Here is a 13,656-nt window from a genome sequence, read left to right on the forward strand (position 1 = left end):
CAACTTTTTTTTGGCGGGAAATCTTAGAATCGATAAATTTTATGAAAAATCCTTCAGCGGAATTCCAAAAAAATTTGCATTTTCATTCGATTCAATTATTCTTTTTTTACAATGAAAATTAGGTAAATCTAAAAATAAATTAATAACTTTAATTAGAAAAGTGAAAAATATAAGAAGAAAGGAGAAAAAAGTTCAATGAAATAGAATTTTCCACCGGAGAATCATATTAAATTCCGCAGTGGATTGGAACACAGTTATTTGATGGGTTTCGTGTGAAACACCCCTTGGATGGCATTTTTTAGAAAAATATTGTTGTTTACGTTTTTCGCTGTGTGGATGTCGAAATGACGTCCGGCCCTGAAGTTTTTAAAAAGAAGAAGAAGAAGAAGTTTACGTTTTTCAAAAGCAATTTTCACGAAAATTCTCTGTGTTTCCGCAAGAAAAAATGGAGAGCACCCCAAGTAAGCAAGGTGAGGAAGTCAATTAACATATTGGCAGATGAAGATGGGCGTTAAAGGGGATTTATTTCATTGCAGAGGGTGCCGCAGTATCTCGCTCCGGACGAGTGCTGAAGAAATCCAGCAAACTCATGGATTTTCAATCTCCGGAAGATATGGATGGACGATACAAGCGGACTTCATCGCATAAAACACCAAGGAGTCACAATACGTCGTACAGGGCGGAATCAATGGAGCTCCAAATGAGCACACCGTATGCGGCAGCAAAGTCAGAAATTCTATCGGATCCGGAAATGGATGTTTCAGATGCAAATACAAGTGGAGGGAAAGAGATGATGGAGGTGGAAAGGTACAACGATGTAGCGGAAAACTATCAAGATTCCGCACCGTCAAAGAGTATCTACATGACAGAAAAATCAACAAAGAAGAAAGTGATGAAAGACGGGCGTCTAGTATTAACAAAGGCACAACGTAAGGACAAAGGTAAGTCCAGATACACAGCTTACATGTTATGGGCAAAAGATGTCCGGCAGGAATTATTGTATTCACACCCGGCACTTGATTTTGCCACAATCTCTCGTCGTCTCGGCGAAATGTGGGCCAATGTGCCGAGTAATGTGAAGTTTAACTGGCGCCGAAAGGCCAAGAGGCTTGCGGCTAAAGGAACAAAGCCAGATAAAAGTGTCTTGGGATATAAAAGAGCCAACTCTAAATTCCTCAATAAAAACTCCCCAGCAGTCTCAAAGGGAGCCACGAATGCCGCCAAAACGCTGATCAAAGCGCCACACAGGGACAGTGATACGGACAAGAGTCCTCCAATGGGTACCATGGTCAAGTCCATTACGACCTCCCACGTCTACCGGGTCAACACCTCACATCCCCTCGACGTGGCGGCACACTTGAAGTTACTCGGTGACAACCTTATGATTATTGGGCAGCGGCTGAAAGAGCACGAAGGCCAGATTGCTGTGTCCGGGAGTCTCTCGGTGCTCCTTGATAGCCTCCTGTGTTCCCTGGGCCCGCTTATGTGTCTCACGGTTCATATTCCCGGCATTGGTGACCATCTCGATGATCTCAAACTCACCCTCCACAATACTCTCGATAATATTGCCTACGTCATGCCAGGTCTCTAACTTTCCCAAGCTCCCCTAGCATTATACCCCGATGCTAAAATATGTATGTATTTTAATATGTAGTTTAAAAGGACTGTAATTAAAGGAAAAACATGTAAATTCGATTATGATTCGTTTAATTCATTTCTTTTCTATTTTAAAATCTTCGTTATTAATGGAATGAATGCTTAGCAGTGGATGTTTGATGAGTATTTTAGGTGACGTTAAGGGAAGCTATGAAGGCTTTACATCTTATATCTTATTCTAGAAAAAAAAACGCGAAAGATTTCGGCTAGATAGGGCTAGTTCAAGAGAGATTTCGTTCTCCAATAAAGCTGTAAAAACGCTTTATTTGAGCAATTTTAAGGAATTGTGTAACGATATTTGTAGTTTTAATATTTTCTAAATAAATCCGATATAACTTTATCATTAAACAGCTTGAATTTGAATCAAGCTAGATTACAATTTCTCGGAAATATTGAGAACGCACGATATTGCAACTCGTCGATTTTCTTTTAAATACAAATCTAATCTATTTCTAAGAAATTAAGTCTATCATTGGAATAAAAAAATGCCTTTCTTGCGCAGTAAAAATGGGCACTCTAAACACTTAGCATAATCAACAGTAAAAATCGATTAAAATGAACATACACTACACAGTCCAGTGACGTAGTCTTCATTCTCACAAATGGAATTTTTAAATTTGTAAAATCAGTCCTGCAGCAGATATATTATCACCAGCACCGGCTGTTTGTCTTGCACTTTTGCAAACAAGGACAGGTGCAACGCAAATTGTGACTTCTGTTTCAGAAATGCTTTCTTGCCAACAAGATACGGGATCTCTGGAATTAATTTTAATACGTTGACTACCAGGGTCACCAGGATTCATTGTTGTTGCAAAACTATCATCTAAAATCAATGAAGCCATGTCTGGATTAATGTGATCCGTACCACAGACATGCCTGTGAGCTGTGAGAGCGGCTTTTGCAGCGGCATTAACGACATTTTTCCATTCAGATTCATTGGCAATAAGAATGGCTTGGTAGGCAAGAGTATGAACATGAATCCTGGTCAGAGTACGACGTTGGGGATTATTTACAGGAAGTGTTCGGATAGCTGTGAATATTTCACGCATCTGCCTCAGGGTTTTGGCAACACGAGGATTGGAATCTGCTGCCAAAGTGATGGTTCCTGTGGACAGGAATCGCTGCAGATTCTCCAATTCTTGTTCATTCATACCCACAGAGTCACTATATGGGATCACATACTCAAGAAGTTGGTCAATTAGATCGATCTCCACGTAGCTGGCCATCTCAAAGTGAACGAGCGCCGAGCTGGGCAGAGATGTTATTTGTTTTCGAACCTTTGATAGGCGCGTTACTCGAATCCCATCAGGGAAGGGAAAGTTATCCATCATCTGGAGGCCACTCACGACAAATAAGCGTGGATTGAAATCCTTTAAATATGCATCGAGGGATTCCAGGACACTCAATGTTGGATTATTTTGGTCATTGTGGAGGATAAAACGATTGGCACGAGGAGCGCGAAAGGGTCCCCATTTCTCTCCTGACCTATACTCCATAATCAAGTGAACGTCATCTTGGTCAATTGATGATGGATACGACACAATGATATCCTCAGGGATTGCCTTTCTCAATTCTTTCGTCATTTGTGCACCCAAAAGAACATTTGCTCCCTCCAGATGAAATCTCCTGGCCATCATTGGAGCATTCCCGCCCATAGACCAACTTGTATCCAATGTCCTCTCCTTGGCTTCTTCAACTAATTCATCGAATAGTGATTTGTTGGATGTGTAGCGTCTACAAAAATGAGATCAAACAATGAAGGTTCAATAATTTCAATTAAGCTCAATCGTCTCATACTCAGCAGCAGCTCCTCGTTGGAAGAAGTATCCAAAGTTCTCAAAGAGGTCATGCCGATTTGATATCTCACCACCCACGCACTCCTCTCGACACTGGGTCAGGGTATAATTGAGAAATTGCGTGGCAGGAACATAGATATCCTTGCACGAACCATAGCCCACGGCTACACGCTGGGACACAACATCCAGGTTCTCCAAGAGTAGAAGATTCGAAAGAATTTCCGTGATTCTTTTGAGGTCTTGGGAGGCAAAGAAACCCTGGAGGATTATGGCAAATAGAGCACAGAACACCCCAAAGGTGGTCAGAACTGAGAAATACGGGAAGGAAGGCATACTTTCACAGAAAAACAATTATCAACAACACAACAAATCCGCTTTCTGAGCAAAATTATCAACCATTTCACTCCAGCATAAAGTGCTGGAATTACACAAGAAATTCCAGTGGAGACTTCCGTAGTATCCGATGTGCTTTGGAATAATTTTTTCAAGTTTCAAAAAATTGATTTTTTTGAAAGATAAAATTTTTATTTAATTTATTTTACTATCTAAAATTACAGTTGAGCTTGAAGCGTAGTAAATTAATCCTCTCACTCCAAAAGGAGCCAAATTATTTAATAAATTCTTCCATTTAATTCCTAAATATAAATTCCATGGCATTTAAAAATTAAAAAATTAATTTTTGCTTTTACTGGCATTGTTGGCATATTTAGGATGAATTAATTAAATTTAGTGGCTAAGTAAGGACGCTCTTCAGTGGGACATTTAAAATCCTGGAATGTCATCTTCCACGTGTGCGTTTTCTGCCCATATGGCTCCATGATGTTATTCCAGTAGGCATTCGCCGCTCGAGCTTGAGCTTTTTGGGAAAGATGAAAGCAATCCCGGGACATGTAGGAGAAATCCGTGAGTCCATTCTTCTTCCTGGGAATTGACATTTTATCCGTGAATGGTTGCACGATGACGGTAAAATCGGTTTTATTGTGGAATTCCTCCCTTTCGGCAATTTCCCATTGCTTCCTCTTGAAGTCCTCAATTACACTGAGGAACTTCTTGCGAAGAGGTAAATTGTGGAGGGAGTAGAAGCAAGGACATTCCAAGTAATGCGTCGCAATGCATTCCGGTGGTTCGCCGTATGTGTCCATAAGAACTTTTATTGCTGAAAAAGTCGTAAAAATTCTTAATTATTGTACCTACTTATTTCAAGGAGCTAGCTTAATTTAAATATTTTATATATTTATGAGAATTTTTCATCAATATTCGTTGCATTCTTAATTCTGCATTAAAGGAAATTATTATCTATTTCCTTACTATTTTATTCTCTCACTAATTTATGATTTAAGGGTGCAGGTAATTAATTTATCATAAAATATTTATTTTTCCGTGAAATTACTTATGATTCTTTTGATGTTTACTAAAATTTGCAAAATTAAAATTCATCCAAAGATCTTTTTTAAATAACATCATGAAAGTTTATAAAAGTACAATAAAATATAATTATTCTCTTGCTCGCATTACATCAATAAATCCAGGATCTTTTATTTCATTCTTTGTGTAGAAACTGAGGCAAAAACACGGGTTTTACATTTATTTTTCCCTTTATGAGGTGAATTTTTCTTATTCTTATTGATTTTCTTCAAGTTCCTTTCAACTGAGGCGGCCTTCAGATTTTTTAAGCTATTTATTGATATATGTATGTACGGCAACTTGAGTAGTTTTTTCTTTAAATATAAATTGAATTTTCATTTCCAGCAAGTTGAGAATTTTCAATTGATTGAAATTGATTCCTAAATTATATATTACATGGATTTCAAAAATATTTTAGACATGCTATAAATTTTATTTTATCGAATCCATTAAATTTAAAACTTTATGACCACTTTCTCCTGTTTTTCCGATGTTTTGTGAGAACGTATAATTTTAATGATAAACTCTAGTCCTGATCGTCCTGATAAAACTGACTCATTCCTATTGTTTCAAAACTTCTTAAAAGTTTCTATTTGGGACCATGCTATTATTCACTTTTACTTTTAATTATGTATAAAAATAATTTTTATTTAAATCCATCATCCATCAGAGTTAGAATGTTGAAAATATTTTAGATATTTTTTTCTCATCTCCGCAGTTTTCTTTAATCGCAATATTGATTTTTTTTATTTCCGCGATATATTTGAAATTGAGAAGGTCACAAAGTTTCTGATTAACCTACCTCACCCTTTACATAATCCACAACATAAATTATGTACCTAGTTCTTTTTTCATATGTAACATATTGGATAATTTGGCTTATCTTTTATTTCTCAAGGTATTATTTTAGATATGATAAATCGATAAAACGCTCATATGAATAACTAAAAATACAATAACGAACCTCAATTAATGTCATATACTTATGCATTTCGAATATATTATGTTAGTTCATATTAAATCAATTACAAACTTACATGGGGCAAGAATTATTGAGACCATAGTCCTCGGTAAATTATCCCTAAGTGTCCTGAGCACATCAGTTAACTCCCTTTCGTGATTTTCAACCGTTTTCTCAGGTGGATCGTAGCACATGTCCAAGCAGAAGTCATTACCACCAATAAAGTACGTTATAAACTTCCAGTGATTCTCGATATCCACCTTTGGGTCATTCTTCATTCGCAGAACAAGATTTCGTGCTTGGTGTGGCGTGTCCCTCGACATTGCACCACCTTCGGCAACATTGAATCTGAAATTAATGTCAATGTGATGATATTGTATAAATTTATTAATATATTGGCGCACACTTCTAGTACCTATAGCTATATATAGTACCTATATATATTATGATTTATTTTTATTACTCACTTTGATGCTCGATGTGTCGATAAACTATTTTTCTTCGTGTACCCGTACAAGTTTGGGTTGAATTCCTTGAGAATATTTGGTAGAGTAAGGAACTGCCGCCAAGTACCCTGACCACCTATCGTCATCTGTGCTCCGCGATTTTCTGCGAATACTTCTAGTATATTTGTGGCAAGAAGACCTAGGCCAGCAGTCAGCGAGTCGCCGATTGCTCCAACTATATCAATGTCGCCTGGGCGAAGTCGATGGACGGATTCTGGTACTTGAGAACTACGTCTTCCAGGTCCATCTATATCACAGATAAATTCCTCCCTGTTGCTCACTTGACGTTGAATCGTCTATGAAAATTAATTAATGGAAAATAAAAAAAAATGTAAAAAATCTTCTTCGATGATCAAGACAATAGATTTTTTGATAAACGAGTTGATAGTTTTAAATGAAAATTTTTAACTTTTATCATCTTCAAAAATCATCATTAAATTGCAAGAAAACCTCGTTATAAATTTATATCGATAGAGTGTCAAGAAATCTTATACATTTTATTTTTATTCTTAAATGAAAAATTTGCATAAATATTTCTCACGAAATAATTACATACTTGCTCTTGAATATTTTTCTGTATATGCTGCTGCTCATCCGTTGAATTCTCCAAGAAATCAAATAAAAATTGACGGGCTGTGCGAAAAAATTGCAGCATAGGACCTGAATCCAATGATGATACTTGGCTGTGAACAGCAGGGGTGACAATTATGATGGAAAGCACTAGTAAAGACCATGATGGGATCTTCATTTTTATGGCCTTTATGATTAAACTTTTTTTTCTCACTAAAATTTACTACAAGAGCGTGTCGAAGAGTTGGTAAAATCTTTTACTATCGAATATTACGATAATTAAGTGAATTAAGGTGTCTTCCCATGGACCTTCAGCTCTTCTCAATTGCACAATAGTAGGTACTATTAGATATGATAGAATATCCTCTTGCAATTTTCACATCTGTTTCACCTTCAGCACTTGCCAAATGAATCATTAGGGTTCCAAAAAATGACGAAGAAGAGTTATTATAGTTCACGGGAAATTATGTTTTACTGTAAGGCCACATAAACATGCGAATTAATATCACATAAATTATTTGATTAAACTATCACTTCACGTGTGAAGATGATCAGCAAAAAATCCACAATTCTATCTTATTGTTTCTCACAGAGTCTTATTATAAAAAAATTGTGGGAATAATATCTCATCTAGTAGAGAAAAAGCATACACGTGAATTTGATTTTATGGCAATAAAACCGCACAATTTAACCCAAGGCGACATCCACATAAATATCACACAGAAATTTTTCACAATATTTTCACGAAGAAAACTTAATGATATAGAAATATCAGCAAAAATTCTTCTAAGGTCTGATTTGGTTGCAAGACAAGACACAATTGATTATGTTGAGAGAGATGCGGAATATGTATGCAATTGAGATAAAGTAAGTAATAGCAAATTCAAGGACTTGCATTAATATAACCGGCTCAAATATCTTATGTATTTTATCAACCGGGATTTTGATACCGAAGAAATAACAATCAGTTATGCATTCAAAAAGTGTTTTAAAAAATTTCCTAATTTGTATGCAGATTTCATTCACAACAAATCACTTCTTTTATCCACTGTTGTGAATATTATTCATACGGCGAATGATGAAGTGAGTTCACGAAAAAGGGAATTAATTCGCAATAAATCTTTCTATTTGCGTTTAAGCACACCGAAAGCTCGCGATCAACCGCCGGCGTGGTGGACAAAGTAGGACTGATCGCTGATATTCTTCCTCGCTCAATCAACATACCATACATATAGCTTTTCCTCGACCAAAACTGTTTGATCTTGAAATATGTTTTTGTTCGTTCAGCACACACTGACCAACCACGTAAAGCACATGTATAAGAAGTAGTGGATTGCACTTTATTCTTTTGTGTTGTTGTGTAAAGTTGCTACCAAGTTAGTGCTAAACACTTTATTCTGTGTGCCATCATTTCTCACATGGTGTGGTTCCCGAAACCTTGGGTCCCCTCAGCGTACAGGTGAATTACTTCGTACGTAGAGATTCATCATCCAGGAAGAAAGATTTATCAACAAGTGGGCCTTCATAGATATAAAACATTTTTTTATCATTTCCTCGGATTTTCTCGTTTTGTTCCGCAAAAAAACCATTAATAAAAAATCTTTTCTTCGTGACATTTTTCAATTTTTGCTTTAACAACGCATAAAAGCTTGACGCATTTCAATTTATTATAAATGCTCAGTGAGGCGGAAGACATGATGAGTCCTTCTTTAATTTATATTGTGTACCTTACAGGTAGGTATATATTTATTCATGCCCTACTATTTACTATTTACTCGCCGCACTTATAATTTTATCAAAGTCAATTCAATTGTTTTTTTTTTCTTCTTTCATTAAACGATTTATTTTCTTTCCATTAAGCGTAAAATAATATTCAAATATTCTTCAATGAAAGATATAAAAGCTTTCAGTAATTAATTAAAATTTATAACTTTCTTAAGTAAGGAATATTATTTAAATTGAAGTTAATAATAAGGGATATTTTCTTTAAGAAAATTTTACGTTTCCTTCTTATTCAAAATAGAAAAATAAATCAAGAAGACATTTCGGAAGGATTTACATGGTAAGATTTACATGGCGAAATAAACAAAAATATAGATTTTCTCTATAAAATGTGGATAATATTATTTGATTTCTAAGTGTACGAACTACATAACTCCATATGGATCAATAAAATTATGTATGTATGTATGTATGGCGGGTGCTGAATTATTTATTTATGATAAAAAATAGGTAAAGGATAACGGGGTAGAAAAGCCACATAAAGTGTAAAGTAAGGGATGGTCACGTTATTTTGGAAACTCGGGGACTTTCAAGAGCGATTTTCAAGCTAATTTTGAACCCAAAAATTCGAAATTCGCTTGCACTCTTGTTAAATGGCCAAATACTGATAAGAATTCAGTACTTTCGATTTAGAAAATAAATTTTTGTGCTCAAAAAAATTATTTGAAATTCTCACATTTTGGCCATTTTGTTCATGTAGAGTTTCCAAAATAACGTGACCATCCCTTAAGTTAAAGAAAAGCTCAAAATGTCATACTTTCCACCGAGATAAAGCACAATGGTTTAAGATTAAGAAGGAAAATTTCCTAAAGAAATATGATACATATTTTTAATGTTTCTTTAACCTTATGTGACTTCGTTCTTAGCCCTCTCTCAATCTAAAAATAATAAGTTCTTCATCCAAGATTTTCAAAGATTTTTTGAACGATCTCTGTTGATCGATCTGACAACATTTGATTTTTTCTATCACTTAACAGCGATACATTTTTATTATTCTCACCTCTATAGGTCAATGAGCTCGATTATATGAAATGCAAAATAGAATATATGCAACATCGCAATAATACTCAAAAGATTTAATTTAATTCTACCTTTGGGGCTAAAATGCACAATAAGTGGTCAAGTGTAAGTAAATGCAACATGATCTTGAAATTCACTTTCTTTCAACAATTACCATATTACGTCTTAGTTTGTATAACTGAATTTTACATAACCGTGGAGGCACGTATTAATCTCGCGCTGCTGGTGGGTCATTTGGAGTGGTCTCGTCAAGGTCTGTACCACCTTTTCAGATACTTTTGACGTTTTTTTTTTAATAAGTTTTTTTTTCTTCTTTTATTTGATTTTCAATAGATATTTGGGTAATTATGGCAATAAGGAAAAAAGAAAAGATTTTAGATGTCTTTTATCTTGAAGGTTATTTTGCTGTATACATGATCAAAAAGCGTGTACACTAAGCGCTTTACATTCTCCACGGTGATTTCCAGACGCTACCGTAGACTCATCGAAAGCTCATACTTTTTCATGGAGCGACGGTGTGCGGCGTAAACATCAAGTTCAAAGTCAACATATAGCTGAGCGTGTGAAATAATGTCTTGTTTATTTTTCTTTTTCTTATTAAAGATTTAATTATTTAATTGCAAACTTTCCATTTATTTTTAGTGTGTTCAAAATTAGTTTTGTTTATTACTTTGCCTAAAATTATTAATATTTTAGAATTATTGCTTCAGGTTCTATATTTTCTGAATTTTCCGATCAACTGAAACGGTTCACCTGAAAATTACACCCTAGCAATTATGTAGGAGGAGGAGTAAATGTGGATGGAAAATTCTTTGCACCACCTTTGCATATTGTTGTGAAAATGTCTTTTCTACCCTTGACCCAGGTCGATGAGACGATGACACTGTGTACGGGTGAAAACACCCAAGTCATTGTGAAGGTAAAAATTACGGTATAGTAAAAAAAAAACTAATTGAGAATCCACTTTAGAAATGAACAAACATTTTTCAAAGATTGATTTTATTTGCATATATTAAACTTTTTTATATTTTTTGAATGGTGTTTGAATGACTAAAAAAAACATTCTTTCTGAATTAACTTCCGCATTTACCCTTTATTCGGTAATAAAACTACTAATTGAAGGATACTTGTAAGTCATAAATCTTGCCGAAAAATTTTCATAGCTTGTTAGATAATTTTATTGTACAGTATTTCGAGAGTTTAATTATCAACATCAAGAGCATATTCCTCAATGAAAAAATTCATCGGATCATTGATCATCTCATGGCTATGCGGTTGCAGAGAAAAGGTAAAAACCTGTGAAAAACTTGATGCTAAATTAATTGAATTTTGCACGATAATTTAAGTTTGCCCTCCAACATTTAAGGTTAACTGTTCATCTTTGTGGCTATAAAAGGTTGTTCTTCTGTTGGGCACTTGAACTCCTCAAACTCCTTCTTCCACATTCGCGTCTTATTGTTAAATGGTTCCAAAAGATTATTCCACAGGGCGTTTGTAGCTCTTGCATATCCCTTCTGGCTGAAGTGGAAGCAATCTGTAGACATGTAGGAAAAGTCTGTGTTGCCGTATTTATCCTGGGGTATTGTTAGCTCATCCGTAAAGGGTTGAAGATTCACAGTGAAGTCTGTTTTATTGTGAAACTCTTCTCGATTTATTACTTTTCGCTGCACATCTTTCCAAGCTTCTATAGTGCGCAAATAGAGCTTTTGAAAGCGCCTCCGTGCTGAAGAAAAGAAACATGGGCATTCGATATGGTGAGCTGCTACGCATTCAGCTGGTCGCCCACGCAGTTTTATGAGAACTTTCATTGCTGAGAAAAATTAAAGAAAAGAGAATTATTCTCATCGCAAATACATGTTCTCAAGAATGTGGTATCCAGGAATATAAAATTGAAATTGTTCTTTATGAAACAACTTGTGAGTCTTTATATATAATTTTTTGTACATAAAATGCATGGAAAAGATCATACATTACCTATAAAATTAATGTGTAGTACATATTTATGGTAAATATGGTAATATAAAAATACCATAACTTCTATCACTTTGTTGTTAGTTCTTCAATGGGAATTTACTTAAAGTTTATCGTTAGATAAGATTTCAATTGAAGAATTTTTAATATGTTTTAAAATTTTGTCTTACATGGACTTGCAATAACATTAACCATTGTACGAGGAAGATTGTCCCGAAGAATTCTCAAAGTTTCAATGAGTTCTTTCTCGTGTTTTTCAACAATCTTCATAGGATCTTCAACGTAACACATATCCATGCAAAAATCATTGGCACCAAATAGATAAAAAACCATCTTCCAATGTTTCTTAATGTTAACATTGGGGTTGGATTCCATTCGCTGGATCAGTTTGTGGGCTTGATATGGTGTATCCCTTGACATCGCTCCCATTTCAGCAACATTGAATCTGAGAGAAAATTGCACATAGTTTTTTGTTACAACGTTTTATGTTTCACGTGTGTTAGGTAACATATATTAATATCATATTTATAGAAGCTTTTTGGCACATTCCAACCTTGATTCGTTTTGAATGCTGTGCGAGTCGGTGAGTGAATAACCATATAATTTTGGATTATACAATTTAAGTATGTTGGGGATGGTGAGGAATTGCCGCCAAGTGCCTTGTCCACCAATTGGTGATGTTATACCACGATTTTCTATCGCAATATGCAAAATATTCGTTGCCATCCCACCATTTCCGGCAGTTAGGGAATCACCCATTGCACCAATTATATCAATATCCCCTGGGCGAAGTTGATGAATGGAGTCTGGAATAGTTTCACTGCGCTTTCCAGGTCCATTGAGATCACAGAAAAAATCTTCATTCTCTGCAAATTGTTGCTGTCGTCTCTGAAATATTTTACACAAGCTTAATGCACAAATTTTTGCCGAGTTGAAAATAATTTTTCTTTATACATTTCTTTTTAAATTCCTCTTCAAGTAGACTTCTTCAACTCCAGTTCGTCCAAATGTATTAAAAACCATATTTTTGTCATTCGAAACATTTGAAGAAAATTGCCATAATCAAGAAATGATGTTTGACCCTCAACAGAAACGAATTGCAGAAGAAGTATTATCACGAGGCTTTTAAGAATCATTTTTTTTCTATTTTTAGGAATTTATTTCTAAACCATATTTTAGAAGTTTTTTTTTAAACTTATCCTTATTAATATTTCTTTTATATCACAGCTCGCTCAGTTTTATCCAAAATCACAATCTTTTTTCACTTTTTTTTAAAGAAAATATTTACTATTTTTTTAAAGAAAATATTTACTATTTTTATGGAATTTACAGATTACAATCTTATTTGCAACTGATGCAAAATTTAAATGAACATCTGCGTGATGATCGGTTTATTGTGGTGGCCGACTGACTTACAGCACAGTTCAATATCAACTTCTTTCAAGCTGAAGTTGAAGGTGCATAATACAAGTATGTGCAACATGGGAGCCCCCCTACATAGCATCGACAGGCTGGAATTAAATCACTTTAAAATTCATTTGATCTTGACAATGCAGACTCTGATCATTAAGTTCGCAGTAAACGTGCGACGAGAACCCATTAGCATATTTTTACGAGCATAAGTTGGATTCTTCTTACTTCTATTTTGCCTAGAATTTTAGTTTTCGCTTTACTATTGTTCCTTTTTAATATCCAATTTAATATTAAGTTTATCATAAAAAAAAATCCTTTCATATAATTCTTCTGTTCCATATCCAGTTCTAAGCAAATAAATCCTTTGGTATGCTGTTAGAACGACTTATTTACACAAAAATACGGTAATTACTACACCTGCTTCTATTCTCATACTTATCAACACACTACATTGCACTTGAAATACTTATGGATGTGCTTTGGAAGGAATCCTTGAAAGAAGTCAATGAAACTTTTGATGAAATAATTATGACAGTTTTGTGTCTCGATTATTATCACACCCAAGGGTTTATTGTTT

General features: G+C 34.8%; 4 protein-coding genes across 6 annotated transcripts; 1 reads left to right on the forward strand and 3 right to left on the reverse strand.

Annotated features, from left to right (window-relative positions):
• Nucleotides 1-353: 353 nt before the first annotated feature.
• Nucleotides 354-1,695, forward strand: LOC129785874 (HMG box-containing protein 4). Of its 3 annotated transcripts, none has more exons than XM_055820536.1 (3): nt 357-470; nt 537-941; nt 1,194-1,695. In XM_055820536.1, the coding sequence occupies exons 1-3, from the start codon at nt 446-448 to the stop codon at nt 1,589-1,591; spliced, it is 828 nt and encodes a 275-aa protein (XP_055676511.1). In that variant the 5' UTR covers nt 357-445; the 3' UTR covers nt 1,592-1,695. The 3 variants fall into 3 exon arrangements, with proteins under 3 accessions (XP_055676510.1, XP_055676511.1, XP_055676512.1); XM_055820537.1 differs by having other exon boundaries at nt 377-470; nt 1,197-1,695; XM_055820535.1 differs by having other exon boundaries at nt 354-470; nt 537-1,695.
• LOC129785849 (ADP-dependent glucokinase) lies at nt 1,691-3,878 on the reverse strand. Its single transcript, XM_055820493.1, has 2 exons — nt 3,454-3,878; nt 1,691-3,390 (listed from the first exon to the last, which is right to left on the reverse strand). Exons 1-2 carry the CDS (start codon nt 3,783-3,785, stop codon nt 2,268-2,270), a joined length of 1,455 nt encoding a protein of 484 aa, XP_055676468.1. The 5' UTR covers nt 3,786-3,878; the 3' UTR covers nt 1,691-2,267.
• Nucleotides 3,879-4,152: 274 nt separating this feature from the next.
• Nucleotides 4,153-8,082, reverse strand: LOC129785863 (phospholipase B1, membrane-associated-like). Its single transcript, XM_055820521.1, has 4 exons — nt 6,880-8,082; nt 6,285-6,619; nt 5,894-6,165; nt 4,153-4,608 (listed from the first exon to the last, which is right to left on the reverse strand). The coding sequence occupies exons 1-4, from the start codon at nt 7,069-7,071 to the stop codon at nt 4,169-4,171; spliced, it is 1,239 nt and encodes a 412-aa protein (XP_055676496.1). The 5' UTR covers nt 7,072-8,082; the 3' UTR covers nt 4,153-4,168.
• A 2,689-nt stretch (nt 8,083-10,771) lies between these two features.
• On the reverse strand, nt 10,772-13,064 carry LOC129785872 (phospholipase B1, membrane-associated-like). Its single transcript, XM_055820529.1, has 4 exons — nt 12,621-13,064; nt 12,220-12,554; nt 11,837-12,111; nt 10,772-11,505 (listed from the first exon to the last, which is right to left on the reverse strand). The coding sequence occupies exons 1-4, from the start codon at nt 12,687-12,689 to the stop codon at nt 11,063-11,065; spliced, it is 1,122 nt and encodes a 373-aa protein (XP_055676504.1). The 5' UTR covers nt 12,690-13,064; the 3' UTR covers nt 10,772-11,062.
• Between the last annotated feature and the right edge of the window lie 592 nt (nt 13,065-13,656).

Source organism: Lutzomyia longipalpis, chromosome 1 (assembly GCF_024334085.1).
Source record: "Lutzomyia longipalpis isolate SR_M1_2022 chromosome 1, ASM2433408v1".
Lineage (NCBI taxonomy): Eukaryota > Metazoa > Arthropoda > Insecta > Diptera > Psychodidae > Lutzomyia > Lutzomyia longipalpis.